Below are 19,065 nucleotides of genomic sequence, written 5' to 3' on the forward strand. Positions count from 1 at the left end.
ATTGCATCAGCAGCACATCTTGTGATATTTTAGGTTACTTTCAAAACCTTTCTGCGCGCTAGGATTTTAAGTTTGGCATGACAAGACTTGGCACCATTATCAGTACTAGATTTGATGCATGGAGAAAGCTGACTATTTAGAACAGCCGCATCATTTCCTCAATATGCAGATTACCTTTTGATATAGTGATTGGGAGGGTCTTCAGTGCACCTCTTATATGGTGGCAGAATGTGTCTTGGGGAGACTTGTCTTTTAAGACACCATTAATTTGTTTTACATTTCATTAATGAAGCAGGGACCAGGCCATAGGGTAACTGTGATGCTTTAAGAAAGCATACATGAATCAAACTAGCTTTAGTGCATGGTGGCAACATGAAGGAAATTTGACAGATTTTTCCCCTATATTTTGACATAAGTTTCTTTCAACTTTGGCATCTCTTTTCAGTGCAGTTGGATGCAATTTACTGCATTAGAACAATTTCACGGGTGCCTAGACAAATGTTAGCACCTCAGTGAACATAGATACATACACACTGCTTTGAGGAAATGGCTTGATAATTCTTCCATCTAAGATGCCTCTAAATTAGTTGCTTCACTGGTGGCCACATTGATACTACAAGAGAGATCTCCCATAGGTCCTTTCACACATGTGGCCTGCTCAGGACAGAGCAAATCTGTGGATGTGTCATTGCCACAGTTATTCATTGTCTTGAGGTACTTCTGTTTTTCAGTGCTGACCAAGATAGTGGATGTATCCTGTAGTTTTCTCAGGAAATGTTTTTAGCCACCTGATAATTTGGCACCCCCAGCCCAGTCAGTGGGACAGATTCTTGTCTCCATTCCCACTGCTTGCACTCCACATGTGCTACATAGGATTTGGTTTCTGCCTGTAACTGGCCAGTGGAGAATTTCTCTAATGGCAGGAAAATTTCCTTTGGCATAAAGTCAGCTGTGCATGCCACACGAACCCCAAAACTGCTACTCTGATCCCCCAGTAGTGAGTGATCGCTTAGAATCATAAACTGGTGGAATGACTTAGGGCTGACCCTAGGCAGTTTTATCCCAATGCCTCTGATGAATAGATTTTTCTCTGAGGGCCTCTGTGCCAATATTTCTTCTGCAACTGAGCAAAAGGATCTATGGAAGCTCTGGTTTATGTAATATAGCTTCCACTGTATTCAACAGTTCTGTGCACGATGTTGATAATTGGAATAGGAAAGGAATTAGTTCTCCAAGTAATCTTATGTGAGGACATTTCCTTAATGCCTTAAAATGTATATACTTTAGAGGTATTGCAGCATATGGGTAATTTTTTTTAAATCTACAGTTCCCATGAGCTAACCATCTAGAAAGTTGTAGCCTAGTAACAGGCTGTGTAAGAGGCTGATCCCTAAAATGTGCATACCTGTCTAGGAAGCACAAAGCTCATGTATTCAAGAGCATAGTATTCACCTACCTAATGATGTTTCAAGACATGTTTTGGCTGCTTTCCAGAGTATCTTGTGCCTTGATTATTTTTCTGCTCCTACGACTAGTGCTTATTGTCTCAAGGAACTGTAATGCCGGCAGCTCCTCAGAATGAGGTGTTTGGTTGAGGTTTCCATGGTTACAGGGGAGGCAAGAGGCTGTGCACATTTTAAAGACTTTACTATGAGATCAATAGGAGCATAAGACATATTGTGAGAGGGTCGGGCCAGATGGCTACGAGAGAGTGATAGAAGGCAGATATGTTAGCCCCAGGTTAAGTAGGTCCCTTTTCCCTGGGTAAGGTAACAGGGAAGGTTCCAGAACAATCAGGAAGTTTCTGAAAACAAGGCAGACAGGCTAATTAGAACACCTGCAGCCAATCAAGAAGCTGCTAGAATCAATTAAGGCAGGCTAATCAGGGCACCTGGGTTTTAAAAAGGAGCTCACTTCAGTTTGTGGTGTGCATGTGAGGAGCTGGGAGCAAGAGGCACTAGGAGCTGAGAGTGAGAACGCGGACTGTTGGAGGACTGAGGTGTACAAGCATTATCAGACACCCAGGAGGAGGGTCCTATGGTGAGGATAAAGAAGGTGTTGGGAGGAGGCCATGGGGAAGTAGCCCAGGGAGATGTAACTGTCACGCAGCTGTTACAGGAGCCACTGTAGACAGCTGCAATCCACAGGGCCTTGGGCTGGAACCTGGTGTAGAGGGTGGGCCCAGGTTCCCTCCATCCCCCCCCAACTCCCTACTTGATACCGGAGGAGTTGAACTGGACTGTGGGTTCCACCAGAGGGGAAGGTGTCTGGCCTGTTCCCCGATTCACTAGGTGGATCAGCAGAAACTGCAGGGATTATTCTTCTTCCTTTCCCCATGCTGGCCAATGATGAGGTTAACTGAGTGAACGGCAGATTTGAGCCACGAAAGTGGCCAAACTGAGGGCTGCTGTGAACCTCTGAGGCGAGAAAATCCACCGATAAGCGCAGGACCCACCATGGCAGAGGAGGAACTTTGTCACAATATGCTGTTATGCAAATCGATACATCCTTAAAATAAACGTTTAATTGCATAACTTAATTGGTCACTAGCTGAGCAATAGTTTTCTAGTTGATTTTACTAAATGGTCTGTCCTGGAATACACCAATCAAATCTCTAATCTTCTGATTCTGGTTTTACAAATTTAGGTTATTTACTATGTAAAAGAAAGCTGAATCCCTTTTGTAAAACCAAAAAGGGAGATACATGCATATATCTAAGATGCAATAAATTTCTTTCTGTGTGATTCAGGTATCTTACCTCTGATTACATATTCTACTCAAAATCTGTTTTATTCCTCAAAAGAAGCTTTAGGAGAATTCAGACATCTGTCCTTTGAATTTTGTTTCACTTCAATACTATATTGTCATAATGTCTGAACCCATCCCTTTAAGGACACTAAAAACCTTTAGTGGGTCCTTAAAGTGCCAGTTAGTCTGTCTTTTATGTCACAGGGATTATCAAATATCTCCACAGGGTTATGTGTCCAAACTCTGCCTATTTAGAGTTTTCCAGAACTACTCCAGATTTTGTGATATAAGTTCTCATTTAGACTGTCATACAAGTTTTAGACCATTTATTCAGTTTGAGCCTAAATGGATTGAGGAACTGATTGGGAACACAAATAGGAATAAATGGTCAATTTTCAACACTGAAGGACACTAAAGTGGATTGCCCGAAGGATTTGTAGTGAGACATGTTGTTTTAATACTTTACTGAACTGGAAAAGAGGGCGAACATTGAGGTAGTAAAATTTCAAATGACACATTTTAGGCTAGTCAAGACTATCCGAAGATCCTAACAAAGTTAGACAATTGGGCAAGACTGGCAGGTGAAATGAAATGTAGACAAATGTAAGGTAACATGCTAGAAGGAACAAGTGGAGTTACTTGTAAATATTAGTTGCAACAACTCAGGAAAACGTTTAGGGTGTAACTGTGAATAGTTCAATGAAAGCATTTCCTCAGCATTGGTTTAAAAAAAAAAAAAAAGGCAAACAAATGCCAGCTTGCTTTAGGAATTAGGATAGAGAATAATACTGTAATGTTACCATACTATTATAGATAGATGAGGTGCTTGAATGCAGTTCTAGCTGTTCCATTTCAAGAAGAATATAGCAGAATTAGAAGGACATGTAAAATGATTACGGACATGGCAATATGGAGACAGTTTAGATAAGCGGTGACATAAGGGTATATAAAATAATGAAATCTATAGAGAAGGTCAGTTGGGTGTTCTTCTTTACCTTGTACCTTCTACTATTCTTGTAGGAGAATAACAAGATGATGTCTTATAAAGTTAAAAATCAAAACATTTTAAACTGATGAAAACATTTTTTGAACAGTGTATAATTAAGCTTTTAACTCACTGCAACAGGTACTATTGAAACAAAAAGCTCAATAGTATTAAAAAGGAGACATTTATGAATATTAAAATCTGCAATTAAACTTGTTAGAATAAAAATGTATAAGGGATTAAAAATGTTTTTCCTCTACCCCTGTTCCACATGCCCTGATGGCTTTCACATATTGGTTTATTTTGTTGTTTCAGTGTGGGGCATATGTGTTCTAAATGGGTGGATGAGAATGACTCGTCAGTGATTGCTTGATTTCATTGTCACCATTTACATGTGTGAATTTGCAGTAAAAATATATTTCAATAGTTACATCTTATTTTTAGTCTGTTCTAGATCGGGATACCTTTTCAAAAAGCATTGTGAAGTTTGATCTGTGCAGTGCTAATTCAAGGATGTGGCTGCCACTAGTATAGATGATGGGTATATCTCTGTCATCTATCAGTCATTTTCATTCCCTTTTCCTGCTAGCAGGCATTCTTGCTAGAGTAGATAGACTGTTCCAGTTGAATTTTGGGAAATTCCAAAGTTCTAAGACTAATTTCAGGAACCTCTCTCCAAGTGCTTTGTTGCAGTAGATAGTCTCAATCAGTTAACATTGGAATCCATCTGACTAGATGCCAGTTCCTGGGGTTGTCTGTCCTTAACCAGTGAGACTTTTGGGAGGGAGGACCATTTCAGCTAACTTCCATCTTGTCTCCATTCTTTTTAAGAGCTCTGGAGTATTTGGATGTTGTGTACTCAAGGAGCAGTTTCAAAAGAAATCTCTTTCAGTGCCAACCTCCCAGTTGAATCTCAAGCTTGGTGCATGTCTCATTAAAGGCAGTGTCTCTCTTGAGTAAGGTCAGGTCACTGCTGTGCCGACCCATTGTTTATAAAGGTGGCAGCATATCAGTGAAGAACAAATTACTCTTGCCTATTAGTTTCTTTCGTATAGTGATTCCAGTATAGACACCCTCTAAAATACCCTATTTGATTAACAGACTCTGGCAGAATGGCTAGAAGTAAGTAGAGCTATAAAGTTTTTTCTTTTGGCTTTGGAAGTTCTCAACTAGTTACAGACTTCCTGACTGCCTAGAAATTGCAGACATAGAAATCCTGATTGGTTACCACCTGATGTAGTGGACTTGCCATGTCACAGAAAACAATTAGCAGTAAGAAATTAGTTTTACTTTGTTTTTTATAATTATTTAAAAACACAATTTTTTCCCTCCTTCTTAACCAACAGGTTCGCCATAAAACGTCACAGAAGGTTTATGCAATGAAGCTTCTTAGTAAATTTGAAATGATAAAAAGATCGGATTCAGCCTTTTTCTGGGAAGAAAGAGATATCATGGCCTTTGCCAACAGTCCCTGGGTGGTTCAAGTAAGGAGTGTTTTTCTCTAGTTTTTAAATTTAAGTTAAATGTATTTAATTTTTGGGTCAGTTTTGAATATGCATTTAAATTCAAATAATGGGTTAGATTCAGATCTCAATTTAGAAGTCACACCAGTGTAACTGAATTGTGAATCAGGATCAGTGATTTTGTTTTAGTTTATATTTGTCCATATTGATAGGCTAACTTTTAGCTTGATCACTTCAGCTGCAGTATAAAATGAAATGGAATTTACAAAATAGCCTCAAATGAGTACTCTACTTGAAATTATAATAATTTTTGTATGAAGGGAAAATTGTGAGTCAGATTACAATTACAGTACAAAAATATGTGAGTGAACTGAAATTTTTTCTACTAATCTATTCTGCCAGATTAATTTTATTAGTGTTTGTAATATGGCTCAATCATGAGGTCACAAACAATTCATTGTGTTATTGTGGAGGAGGAAAGTGGATTTAAGTATAAAGTATCTATTTATGCACCCATGTACCTCAATAATCTGTAACAATGAAAACCTAAATGCAGGAAAAAATTCTTAGTACTTGTAATTTAAGATTAAAAAGTTATAATTAGAAACATTTTCAAGTGTATAGATGTGATTCTCTGTATGTAAAAGGTAAATACCGCCATCTCATTTTAATACTGGCCACTGACCAATTACATAGTAATGGCCTGGCCTTACTTGGGCTGTTTTCAAATGGATGGGATCTAGAGGTGAAAGTCCTGGAGTGCATTCAATGAAACCCTCTAAAATAATTTGCAAAGAAATAAACTTACTTTCAATAGACCAGTAACCTAAAATATTAACTGTAATATATACCAAGCTATATTTAATTATTAGTAAAGTTAATCACTTCATGCATCTCCACTTCATAGACACATTAACCTGCATTTATCATTTCTACTTTTTGCTTGGTGGTGTTAGAGGAAAACAGCAGTAATGAGTTCCAAATAATAATTATGTAAATATTTGGGAGCTATAACATAATACAGAAATGAAATTACAAAGCAATTTTAGAGACATCAGCCTCTGTTTAGCTATTTCCAGTACTCTGAATTGTACTTGTATCTCAGAGGGAGCTGACATTTCAATGATGCCCGTTTCATGCTGAGAAACAGAATGAGATGCACTTAATAAATAGAATAAATAAGAAATTAGTAGTTTTTTAAGATTGTGAGATAAGGCAGTTTTAATGTTTAGAATATGTTAGATTACTGTTAAATTAACCAAAGTCTTTATTCGAAACTTTAAAAAAAAATTGAACTTGCCTTACAACAATCTTGAAAATCTCTGATTATCTAAGAACAGAGTTTCATGAAACCAGAATAGAAAGAAGGTTGCTTTTTCAAATATCCCTCGAGTAATTTTCCTTCTTTTCTGCTTTAGCTCTTTTGTGCCTTTCAAGATGACCGATACTTGTACATGGTAATGGAATACATGCCGGGTGGAGATCTTGTAAACCTTATGAGCAATTATGATGTGCCTGAAAAATGGGCCAAGTTTTACACAGCTGAAGTTGTCCTTGCTCTGGATGCAATTCACTCCATGGGCTTGATACACAGGGATGTGAAGCCTGACAATATGCTTTTGGATAAACATGGGCATCTAAAGTTGGCAGATTTTGGCACCTGTATGAAAATGGATGAAGTAAGTATGCAATTAAATATTTTATCTACCACAAAGATAGAGAATGTTCAGGTTTTATTTTATTGTAAATTACTCAGGGATGTAAGGAATAAAGTAATGTTCAGCTAATTGAGCTTCTTGATTGGCAGAATATTCCTTGCTGTCTAATTTTAAGTAGAGGAAAGGACATTCTGTATTTTGTAACATTGGTCCATAATAAACTATTCTGGCATGGCGACAAAGGAAAGAGACCTACTTTTTGTTATTTCTGGGAGCATATATGTTTATGAATTTCTGTGTGTTCATTCTTTAGCCAAATGTTTGAACAGCTCATGAGACAACTCCTAATTTCAACATTAGTAATCTTGGAGCAGTTTATAAACTAACACTTTGGTATAAATGAAATTGTTACTGAAGAGGCAACAATTTACATAGTTCCATATAGTCATTACTATATATAATTGCTCCGACAGCACCCCCTAGTGGTTTTCAACTTAAAAATTTAAATTAAAGTAACGTGACTAATGAAGTGTGATGCACTGATTGGGACTGCTTATTGCTAGTATTCAAAATATTCTATTTTTTCATTGCCCACATATTTAAAGAACATGGTCCATTAGGCAATACATTTTATGTGCTAGTTTCAAGATAAACTCATATGGCTTTAAAAAAAGCCTTATTTGGACTACTAACAACATTTTAAAGCAGACTTTTAAAATCTTCTGTATTTTTCAGTTTACACTTTGTTCTTGTTAAGTGAGGAGTAAAAAGTAAACAGTGAAATTACTCTGTAATTAGACATATTCCCCCACCCCCTTGTGTTTTACTCTGCAAAGGCACCGTAAGTTGTCATGAGCTTTGTGTGAATGTGCAAGTGTTACATTCATTACCTTTAGTTTTAAAATGTTTCTCTGATATTTTAATATTGGTGTTCCTTTGTTTTATCAGCTTTGACTTAACAAGAGTATATTTTGGCCTGAAGGATATTACTTTAGTGCTTTCTTCTGCTATGTTGTGCTAGAATTTGTGTATATTACTTATACAAAATATGTTCTTGTTCCCTTTGCAACCTATTTCACTTCTTTTCTCCAGTATTTTTTTGTAATATATTTTTGAGTACTACCCTTTTATAGTAATTGCAAATGTACTCTGAAATACTGATGTCTTTTTTCCTGATATGGTATTTTATACGCTTATTGAGAAATGTAATAGCCTTCATTTCTAGCATCATTTAGTTTGTTTTGTTAATGCTACAGTGATTCTATTCCACAGGTAGATGGATTGTTTATCTTAATTTGATTATTCGGGAGACAAGATGGCTGAGGTAATACCTTTTATTGGACCAACTTCTGTTAGGTGAGTGAGGTAATATCTTTTAGTGGATCAACTGCTGAAGTTGGTCCAATAAAAGATATTACCTCAGCCATCTTATCTCTCTAATATCCTGGGACCAGCATGGCTTACGTACAGTTAATTTGATTGTGTAAGGCTGCTGACTGGCAGAGTTAATTTATTTTTATATTAGATAGATATGTTGCCAGGTTGTTACTGTAAGTCTAATTATTTTCAGGGTCCTTTTGAATACGTGTTCTTTGAAATGTTAAATCCAAATAAATAAATATAATGTGAACCTTGTAGCTGTAAGAGTCCAGTTGGACCACCCTATCTGTATTGATATTATTAGGCTACATATTAGGTGGCTTATGCCTTCAGACTTTGCTTCTTTCATTGTACAAATTCTATAAGGCTTTCCAGGTTCTCATTCTCTGAACACATTCTCTGATCCTTTCCCTGTATAGATATTCAGAACCCTGACTGACACTTTGCTTGCAGTAAGCCAAATTTGTTTAGTCATCTGAGACTAAACTTAATGTGATAATGGACCTTGTTTTACTTGTAATTGAAATAAGGTAAAAATAGTATTTGATCTGCTTAATATGAACCCTTAACTTGTTTTTCTTCTTTAAGTACTTGCTCATATCCATACCATGTTAGGTGTGTGCGCATGGCATGGACCGTTGCTGGAGATTTTTCCCTCAGTGGTATGCATCAGGTTGACTCTAGCACCCTCTATGTGGCGGTATAAAGTGCGCCACTGGCCCCACACCCAATCAATTCCTTCTTACCGCCCCTGACGGTTGCTGGAATAACTCCTCTTGCTTCAGCCACTGGTCTCCGGACCTTCGGCACCAGACGTCGGAAGTAAGGAGTACCACTGCCCTTGGTCACCTCGGGAGGACTCGTCATCTGAGTTTATGTGAAGCCCTACACCCAGTGCAAGAGCTGCCACTGGTACTGTCCTATGTGCTGCTGGACCTCAGTGCAGGTCCCCCCACGAGTACCTGGTCAGGTGGACAATGGTCTTTTCAGTGGCCATTCAGGAACCCATGGGCGTTTCCCTCAGTACCATGTCCATCTTCTCACCTGTCATACTCGTTTGCTTCCGAGGGGCGGGATCCCCCTTCACTCTGCTCGGTACTGGACATCGACTCCCAGTGCTGATGCACAGAACGTGGGCCACATGGAGGTAATTAAAGCTGAAGATGAGAAAACAGCCCTCACCTTCCAGTAGAGGCCTCTTCTTCCTCCTCCGCAGACCAGGACATCTCGGGACCGAGTGGCTCACTGCCGCAAGGTGACTTTAGAGCCCATCAGGAGTTTCTCAAGCGGGTAGCAGTTAACCTGGAGCTAGAGATTGAGGAGCTCTAGGAATTGTCTCTCACCCTTATTGACATTCTAGATGCAGCAGCACCATTTAAGGTGGCTCTGTTACCTGGGGTTCTTTCAACCGAAAGCTCTTGGTAACTTTTACTCTGTGCGAGGTGGTGTCAGGAAATAAATCAGGGGAGACACGGCCGTCCGACCGATAGATGGCTGGCACAAACAGGACAACACAAGAGTGCTTTCACTTAAAGCTAAACTTTACTTAGTCTCAAGCACTTACGCATGTCCGCAGCAGGTTAGTAAAACACCCCCAACCCTCGATAATTACTGAAGCTGAGTGTGGCTCTCGAGTGGCACAGCTGCAGCCTGTCTGCCAGTGGAGAACATAAGCTGCATCCAGAAGGAGAGTCCAGTCCCGAGGAGTCTCACTACCTCAAACTTTTCCCCCTTATTTATACATTAGTAAAACAATGACATGTCACTTGTTAAGCAAGCAGTTTCAACGGTCAAGCAAAAGGTTTCCTTCTAATTATTGATTAACCAGGTGTGAGTTTTCCCCAGAGTTTGCAGTCTTGAGGCTCTAACAGACACATTCCTGAGGGCACACCCGGCTCTTCTAAAATGCATGTATCAGCAACTTCAACACAGTTCTTATCAGGAAGGACGCGGGGTCAAGCTGTCCAGTTTGTGGCACCCAAAACCCCCTCCCCTCCTGCCTTGGTTAAGGTGAGGCTGCTGCATGGCCAATTTGCAGTCTGCTGACTTGGCTGCCTTTAATTTTAAGCAATAGTGGTATCAGGCACTTTACTGGTTTGCAGAAATCTCCCCGTACAGCCCTACCCATTAACGAGGTGGTAATGGGTCCGGTCAGAGCCCTGTGGCAGACCCAGTCTTCTCTCCCTCCCACTTTGAAGAGGGCAGAGAAGAAATATTGTGTGTGAGCCAATGGGTATGAGTAGCTATACTCTCAGCCCCCCTCCTGGGTTCCTAGTTGTATGGGTGGCCAATGAGAGGAGTAGACAGAGCCAAGCAAGTGCTACCCACAAACAGAAGGATGCAAGGAAACTCAATCTGTTTGGGAAGAAAGTTTATTCAACAGGTGGTCTACAACTAATCTCAAACCAGCAAACCCTGCTGGGGAGATACAATTACAACTTGTAGGACTCCTTATCCAATTTTAAGGTCTCCGTGCCTGAGGACTTCAAGGCAGGAATTCTGTGCCCAATTAGTGGAGGGGAAAGAATGTTGTCAGAGCCTCACTCCAGGCGACACTGAATGCTGCTGACATGGCAGCCAGGACGATGGCCTCTGCAGTGTCCATGACGCGATATCCTTGGCTACAGTCCTCATGGCTACCTCAGGAGGTCCAGCAATCGATCCAGGACCTCCCTTTCAAAGGCTCCTCATTATTTCAGAGCAAATGGACACAAAACTCTATGGCCTGAAGGACTCAAGGGCTACCTTCAGATCCCTGGGCCTCTGTGCTTCATCCACTTCAAGGAGGCACTTCAGACCTCAACAGCCAGCCCACTTCTCGGCTCCGCCACTGAGACAGGACCTGTACAAGAGAAAGGGCAGAGGTTACAAACGCCATCAGTTGCTCCCATCCACCTCAACCTCATTGCCGGGGTCGCATAGCTACTCTGGTGGACCCAAGCAGGCTTTTTGAAGGTGTGCCCAAGGGTACTATACCAGTTTCCACCTCGGATCCTTGAACCTCCTTTGTTTTTGGACTGACTCCCACTTAAGTTCGGCATCGTCCCACATCACATAGGGCCACTGGGTGCTAACTACAGTGGTGGGTGGTTATATCCTGCAGTTTTCAGCCACTCCTCTCTCCCACCCTTCGTCCCCGTCCCTCTTCAGTGACCCTTCTCACAAGCAACTCCTAGTCCAGGAGCTGCAGATCCTCTTACCGGTGGGGACTGTGGAAGAGGTACCTCGAAAATTGAGAGGGAAAAAGTTTTACTCCCGATATTTCCTAATCCCAAAGGCCCAGATTGGCTTTTGCCCCATCCTGGACCTGCATCACCTCAATAATTATCTCAAGTGTCATAAATATAAAGGGAAGGGTAAACACCTTTAAATCCCTCCTGGCCAGAGGAAAAACCCTTTCACCTGTAAAGGGTTAAGAAGCTAAAATAACCTCCCTGGCACCTGACCAAAATGACCAATGAGGAGGCAAGATACTTTCAAAGTTGGGGTGGGGGGGAAACAAAGGGTTCTCTCTGACTGTGTGTTGTTTTTTGCCAGGAACAGACAAGGAATGGAGTCTTAGAACTTAGTAAGTAATCTAGCTAGATATGCGTTAGATTCTGTTTTGTTTAAATGGCTGATAAAATAAGTTGTGCTGAATGGAATGTATATTCCTGTTTTTGTGTCGTTTTGTAACTTAAGGTTTTGCCTAGAGGGATTCTCTGTTTTGAATCTAATTACCCTGTAAGGTATTTACCATCCTGATTTTACAGAGGTGATTCTTTTACTTTTTCTTTAATTAAAATTCTTCTTTTAAGAACCTGATTGTTTTTTCATTGTTCTTAAGACCCAAGAGTTTGGGTCTGTGTTCACCTGTGCAAATTGGTGAGGATTTTTATCAAGCCTTCCCCAGGAAAGGGGGTGTAGGGTTTGCGGAGGATTTTGAGGGGAAAGATGTTTCCAAGTGGGCTCTTTCCCTGTTATATATTTGTTAGACACTTGGTGGTGGGAGCAATAAAGTCCAAGGGCAAAAGGTAAAATAGTTTGTACCTTGGGGCAGTTTTAACCTAAGCTGGTAAAAATAAGCAGGTCCCCACATCTGTACCCTAGAGTTCAGAGTGGGGAAGGAAACTTGACATCAAGAAACTGAGGTTCTGCCTCATCTCCATGGCCTCAATCATTCCCTCCCTGGATCCAGGAGCCCTCAACTTGAAGGACGCTTATTTTCACATTTCTGTCTTCCATGGCCACAGAAGATTTATCAGATTTATTATAAACCAGACTCTTTACCAATTCACCATTTTCCCTTTTGGCGGGTCCTCAGCCTCCTGGGTTTTTACAAAAGGCATGGTGGTGGTAGCTGCCTTTCTCAGAAGGCGAGGCATTCAAGTCTACGCATACCTCAATGACTGGCTGGCTGATCAAGGGTCATTCAGAGGCTCAAGTAAAGAAAAGCAGCAGCCTGGTCCAAGCCACCTTCCATGCACTGGGCCTGTTGGTAAATGAACAAAAGTCGACTTATTCCAGTACAGAGAATAGAGTTTATCGTGGCAGTGCTAGACTCAACTCACGCCGGAACCTTCCTTCCAAGGATGTGATTCCAGACCTGATATTCAAGGTCATGGCTTAACTGATCACAACAGCTTGGGTTTGCCTCAAGCAACTGGAACACATAGCCGCATGCACTTACATGCTATGGTATGCAAGGCTGTGCCTCAGGACCCTGCAGACATGGTTAGCTTCAGTGTACTTTCCGAACTGTCACTACTTGGACTCTGTGCTTGCTGTTCCAGCCCCAGTCCTTGCCTCCCTTGACTGGTGGAAGGACCCCCGGATGGCACTGGCGGGCGTTCTCTTTGTTGCCCTCCAGCCATCAGTGTCCCTAGTGTCGTATCCTTCAGACCTAGGTTGGGGAGCCCACCTTGATTAACTTAGGGCCTGTGGTCCCAGTAAGAACTCTCCTTGCACATAAATGTCTGGAAGCTCAGAGGGGTCTGCTTGACTTGCCAAGTGTTCCTTCCCCAGATTGCAGGCAAGGCAGTGCAGGTATTGATAGACAGCACCATAGCCGTGTTCTACATCAGTAAGCAGGGAGGAGCATACTGCTCCACCTTGTGTCAAGAGGCCATCTGTCTGTGGGACTTCTGCATGAAGGACTCCATCCACTTCAAGGCTTCTCATCTTTTGGAAGCCTGGAATGCCCTGGCACACCTCAGCAGATCTTTCTCCTCTCACCACGAGTGGTCCCTTCACCCAGAGGTCATCAGGTTCATCTTTCAAAGGTGGGGATCTCTCTAGGTTGACCTGTTTGCAGCCAAGCAGAACTGGAAATGCCATCAGTTTTGCTCGCTGCATGAGCACAGCCTGGGCTCCCATGCCTTCTTACTTCCAGGGACAGAGCTCTTATTCTACGCATTTCTACTGGTTCCTCTGGTTTACAAGGTGCTTCTGAAAATCAAGCAAGACAAGGTGAGAGTTATTCGTATAGCCCCGGCATGGCCACACCCACACTGGTTTGGCACACTGCTAGACTTATCAGTAGTACCCCAGCTAATGTTCCCACTCTGCCTGGACCTGATCTCACAAGATCACAGCCGTTTACTCCACTTGAACCTTGGGTCCCTTCACCTGACTGCATGGAAGTTATATGGCTGAACCCAATGGAACAAGCCTGTTCGGAACAAGTTCGACAGGTCCTTCTGGGTAGTAGGAAGTCCTCCACCAGGAATACCTACCTCACTAAATGGAAGCATTTCTCAATATGGTCATTCGAAATGGGGCCTCTCTCCGACTTGGTCCGAATCAGTGTGTCCTGGATTACTTGCTCCATCTAAAACAACAAGGTCTAGCCTTCACATCTATCAAGGTGCATCTAGCATCAATTTTGACCTTCCACCCGCCAGCGGGCGGTAAGTCAGTTTTCTTTCACAAGATGACCATTCTTTTTTTTAAGGAGTTGGAGAGACTTTACCCTCAGGCTCACAAATTGATCCCTCCCATGGGATTTAAACCTGATCCTATCAAAACTCACGGGGCCTCCCTTTGAGCCGCTAGCATTGTGCTCTCTGTTGCTTCTCTCCTGGAAGGTCACCTTCTTGGTAGTATTTACCTCAGCCAGATGGGTCTCTGAAATCAGGGCCCTTACATCAGAACCACTGCACACCGTGTTCTTCAAGAACAAGGTCCAGCTACACTTCCATCTGGCCTTCCTGCCAAAGGTGGTTTTTCAGTTCCATAGCAACCAGGCCATTTTACTGCCAGTCTTCTTCACGAAGCCTCACAAGAATTCAGAAGAGCAGTGGCTTCACGCACTGGATGTTTGGCATCTCCTCACCTTCTACCTTGAGAGGACTAAACCTTTCCACAGATTCATGCAACTCTTTTGTGGCAATCGCAGAGAGAATGAAAGGCCTACCAGTTTCAGCCCAGAGAATATCATCCTGGATAACCTCCTGTATTTGGGATTGCTGAATGCAGTCCAATCCAAGACATCTGCAGGGCTGCAACCTGGTCAGCAATGCATATCTTCTGATCCCACAATGCCATCACCCAACAGTCTTGTGACGACATGAGGTTCAGGATAGCAGAGTTGCAGTCTGCTTCTCCATGAACTCCGAGCCCACTGCCTTGGGTACCGCTTGTGAGTCACCAAATGTGGAATGGACGTGAGCAGGCACTTGAAGAGAAAACGGTTACTGACCTTCTGTAACTATTGTTCTTTGAGATTAATTGCTCATATTCATTCCATGACCCATCCTTCTACCCCTCTGTCAGAGTTAGCTGGCAAGAAGAAACTCAGAAGGTGCAGGGTTGGCAGTGCCCCTTGTACTGGCGCATAAGCGTGTGGCACCAAAAGGCGCTGGAGCCAACCCGATTGGATACCACTGAGGGAAAAATCTCCAGCAACGGTGCATGCGGCATGCACACACCTGATGGGGAATGGACGTGAGCATCACATCTTGAAGAGCAACAGTTATGGAAGGTCAGTAACCGTTTTTTATGCTATGTTTATTTTTAAAGGGCTACTGGTTTTGAACCAAAAGAGTACTAGTTCAGCAGTATATGTTAAAGGTTTGGTGAACAAAGACTGCTGAGAGTATTATAAAGCTCTGTTGTTAATCAGAGCTAATAATAAAACAGTAATATGTATAAAATTATACTGACCCCACAAAGTTGAGGGGACCTATCAGTAATTTCTCAGGGGGCTGCAAAAATAGTAACCGTAAGATTACTCATGTTTTTCTATTAAGGAAATTGAACTATAATGAGACTTTTAATTCCTTTCTAAAGTTTGAAGTGTTTGCAGCATTTTGTAAGTAATTGTAGCAGAAACTCCAGGCTTGGGTTGGGAATCAAGACTGAACTACTATCTGACCCCTAGAAGTTAGGGTTGTTGTTTTTTTAATACCTTAAAGTTTAAGTCTTTATAGACTTAGATGGTCTCAGACTGAATGGAATGGAGGAAATATTTTATATAAGAAGCTGTAAAATCAGACACATGGACATAGTTCTAGAATGTCTCCAAATCCTGGGGATGTCCCAGCTGTAAAAATATATTGATGTTGGCAGGATGACTTCTGTAAAACATAGGCCTCCTGTCAAGGTTCCTTCCCCACTCTGAACTCTAGGGTACAGATGTGGAGACCTGCATGAAAGACCCCCTAAGCTTATTCTTACCAGCTTAGGTTAAAAGCTGCCACAACCAAAGTGTTACACAAAGAACAGGGGACGTGCCCACTTGGAAACGTCTCCCCCCCCCCACAATATCCCTCCAAGCACTACACCCCCTTTCCTGGGGAAGGCTTGATAAAAATCCTCACCAGTTTGCATAGGTGAACACAGACACAGACCCAAACCCTTGGATCTTAAGAACAATGAAAAAAGCAATCAGGTTCTTAAAAGAAGAATTTTAATTAAAGAAAAAGTAAAAGAACCACCTCTGTAAAATCAGGATGGTAAATACCTTACAGGGTAATCAGATTCAAAACATAGAGAATCCCTCTAGGCAAAACCTTAAGTTACAAAACGACACAAAAACAGGAATATACATTCCATTCAGCACAACTTATTTTATCAGCCATTTAAACAAAACAGAATCTAACGCATATTTAACTAGATTGCTTACTAACTCTTTACAGGAGTTCTGACCTGCATTCCTGCTCTGGTCCCGGCAAAAGCATCACACAGACAGAGAGAACCCTTTGTTTCCCCGCACCCTCCAGCTTCGAAAGTATCTTGTCTCCTCATTGGTCATTTTGGTCAGGTGCCAGGGAGGTTATTTTAGCTTCTTAACCCTTTACAGGTGAAAGGGTTTTTCCTCTGGCCAGGAGGGATTTAAAGGTGTTTACCCTTCCCTTTATATTTATGACATCTCCCTAGCACCAATTTTTCTTTTTTAACTTTGAGTTTCTTTAACAGTAGTATGTATTAACAGTTCATTTATGTATAAAGATCCCAGAAAAATAGCAGTATGGATTTGTAGGGGATGGAAAGGAGGAATCTTACTGTTCTTTGAATGCTTGTTCATGTCTATTCCAGTCAGGTGTGTGCATGCTGGGTGCATAGTTGCCAGAAATTTTTCTCCTAGCAGCTCCCGTAGGGTCGGCTGTAGAGTCCCCTAGAGTGGAGCCTTCATGGCGCTCAATATACGACCCTGCCGACCCAGCCCCTCCTCCATTCCTTCTCACCACCTGTGACGGTTGTCGGAACTGTGAGTGGCTTGCTTGCAAGTTCTCCTCGCTTCCTGTAGCTTTCTAGTATAACTTATCTCAATAGTTTATAGTTCTAGTTTTTATTAGTTAGTAGTAGTTCTGTTGGGAGTGGGGTTTCCCCTCCACCCCGACCTTTCCCCTTGGGGATGTCAGGGCAAGCCTCAATCCCCATAGTTCAAGCCCTGCAAGTCCTGCAGTAAGCTGATGCCAATGGGCAACCCCCACCACACTTGTTAAAGAGTCTGGGGGAGGCTCACCAAGCTGTTAGGTGCAGGATTTGCAAGGGTTTTCGACCAAGGACCAAAAAGGAGTGGGATTTCAGGTTGAAACAGCTCCTCTTGGAGCTGGCTTTTAAACTGCAGTCCATCTCGGCATGGCAGGACCCGGCACCAATCTCCTCGGTGCGGAGTGCACCAGTATCGGTGGCAGAATTGGCACTGCAGAATATCTCCGAGCACAGAGACTCGCAGCACCCTCGCCCTAGGCAAGACTTTCTAGATGGCGAGGTAGGAACAGTAGGCATAAGCCGTCCCAGCCCTCATCATCACAGGGCCAAGCGCATGCCTGAACAGCCTCCAAGCAGACCTTTTGAAGGTGTACCCGGGGACAAAGTGCCAGACTATATACTGGATCCTCAGTCCTGCTTTCGGAATTGTCTATCCCACTTCTACCATGCATGGTCCCAAATAACATAGGACTGCTAAGTTCTCCGTACGGTAGAAGTGGGGTACTCTCTCCAATTCTGCTCCTCCCCACCCTCCCTCCCACCGCCCCTCCCGGTCCCTCTTCAGGGACCCTTCTCACAAGCAACTCCTTATCCAGGAGGTGCAATCGCTCCTTGCCCTAGGGGCAATGAAGGAGGTTCCTCAGGAGCTAAGGGGCAAGGGGTTCTACTCCCGCTATTTCCTAATCCTCAAGGCAAACGGGGAGGGGAGTGTCTGACCCATTCTAGACCTGGTTCATGGTGAAGTTGAAGTTCCGCATGGTCTCCCTGCGCGCTATTATCCCTTCCCTAGATTCGGGAGACTGGTACGCTGCCCTCAACATGAAAGACGCGTACTTTCATATAGCTATTTGGCCTGCGCACAGATGATTTCTGCAGTGTGTAGCCAGCACCATACACTGTCAGTTCATGGTCCTACCCTTCGGTCTGTTGACAGCCCCCCGAGTTTCACCAAGTGTATATCGGTCATAGCAGCCTTCCTTCGCAAGAGGCAGGTACAGGTATACCCATACCTAGATGACTGGCTACTCAGGCGGCGCTCCAGGGAGCAGGTGGAGTCTCAAGTCCGACTAGTCAGAGCTCCTTTCGAGAGTCTGGGACTCCTCCTCAACGTGAACAAGTCAACCTTGTCGCTGACTCAAAGAATAGAATTCATTGGTGCGGTGCTGGACTCAGTGCAGGCAAGGGCGCTCTTGCCAGAGACCAGATTTCAGACCATGAAAAACATTATCCAAAGCCTCAGATGGTACCTGACTGCTACCGAGAGGGGATGCCTGAGTCTCCTCGGCCACGTGTCAGCCTGCACTTACGTGGTCCAGCATGCCAGACTGAGGCTCAGACCACTTCAAGCATGGCTCGCATCTGTATACCTCCCAGGGCACGACAGCCTGTTATCTGTGTTCATGGTGTCAGATCAAGTACTCGTCCCTCCAGTGGTGGCTAGACCCTCGCACAGTGTGCAAGGGAGTCCCCTTCAACAGCCCTCAGCTTTTCTTGTCTCTAGTAATGGACGTGTCAGCTCTCGGTTGGGGGGCGCATCTGGGAGACCTCCAGACACAAGGATTATGGTCGCAGGATGAGCTCTCCCTGCATATCGATATCAATAGAGAGCTCAGAGCAGTACAGCTAGCATGTCAAATCTTCCTATCCTGGCTTCAAAGCCAGTGTGTGCGGGTAATGACGGACAACACTATGGCCATGTTTTACATCAACAAGCAGGGTGGACCCCGCTCTTCCCCCCTATGTCGGGAGGCCCTTCAGCTATGGGAGTTCTGCATAGCCCACTCCATTCACCTGAAGGCGTTCTATCTCCTAGGTGTGCAGAACGAACCTGTGGACCACCTCAGCAGATCGTTTCACAATCACAAGTTGGCCACCCAGATGTCATATATTCCGTCTCCCAAAAGTGAGGGATTCC

The 19,065-nt window shown here is 43.0% G+C and overlaps 1 protein-coding gene across 2 annotated transcripts in view; it reads left to right on the top strand.

Moving 5' to 3' along the window:
• The window catches only part of ROCK2 (Rho associated coiled-coil containing protein kinase 2), a 177,479-nt gene that overhangs the window by 80,428 nt on the left and 77,986 nt on the right, over window positions 1-19,065 (top strand). For both annotated transcript variants that reach the window (XM_007063284.4, XM_043542258.1), the window contains exons 4-5: window positions 5,080-5,217; window positions 6,615-6,875. In XM_007063284.4, the coding sequence (XP_007063346.2) occupies window positions 5,080-5,217; window positions 6,615-6,875 (399 nt within the window). The remainder of the gene's footprint in view (window positions 1-5,079; window positions 5,218-6,614; window positions 6,876-19,065) is intronic.

This window comes from Chelonia mydas, chromosome 3 (assembly GCF_015237465.2).
Source record: "Chelonia mydas isolate rCheMyd1 chromosome 3, rCheMyd1.pri.v2, whole genome shotgun sequence".
In the NCBI taxonomy this organism is placed as follows: domain Eukaryota; kingdom Metazoa; phylum Chordata; order Testudines; family Cheloniidae; genus Chelonia; species Chelonia mydas.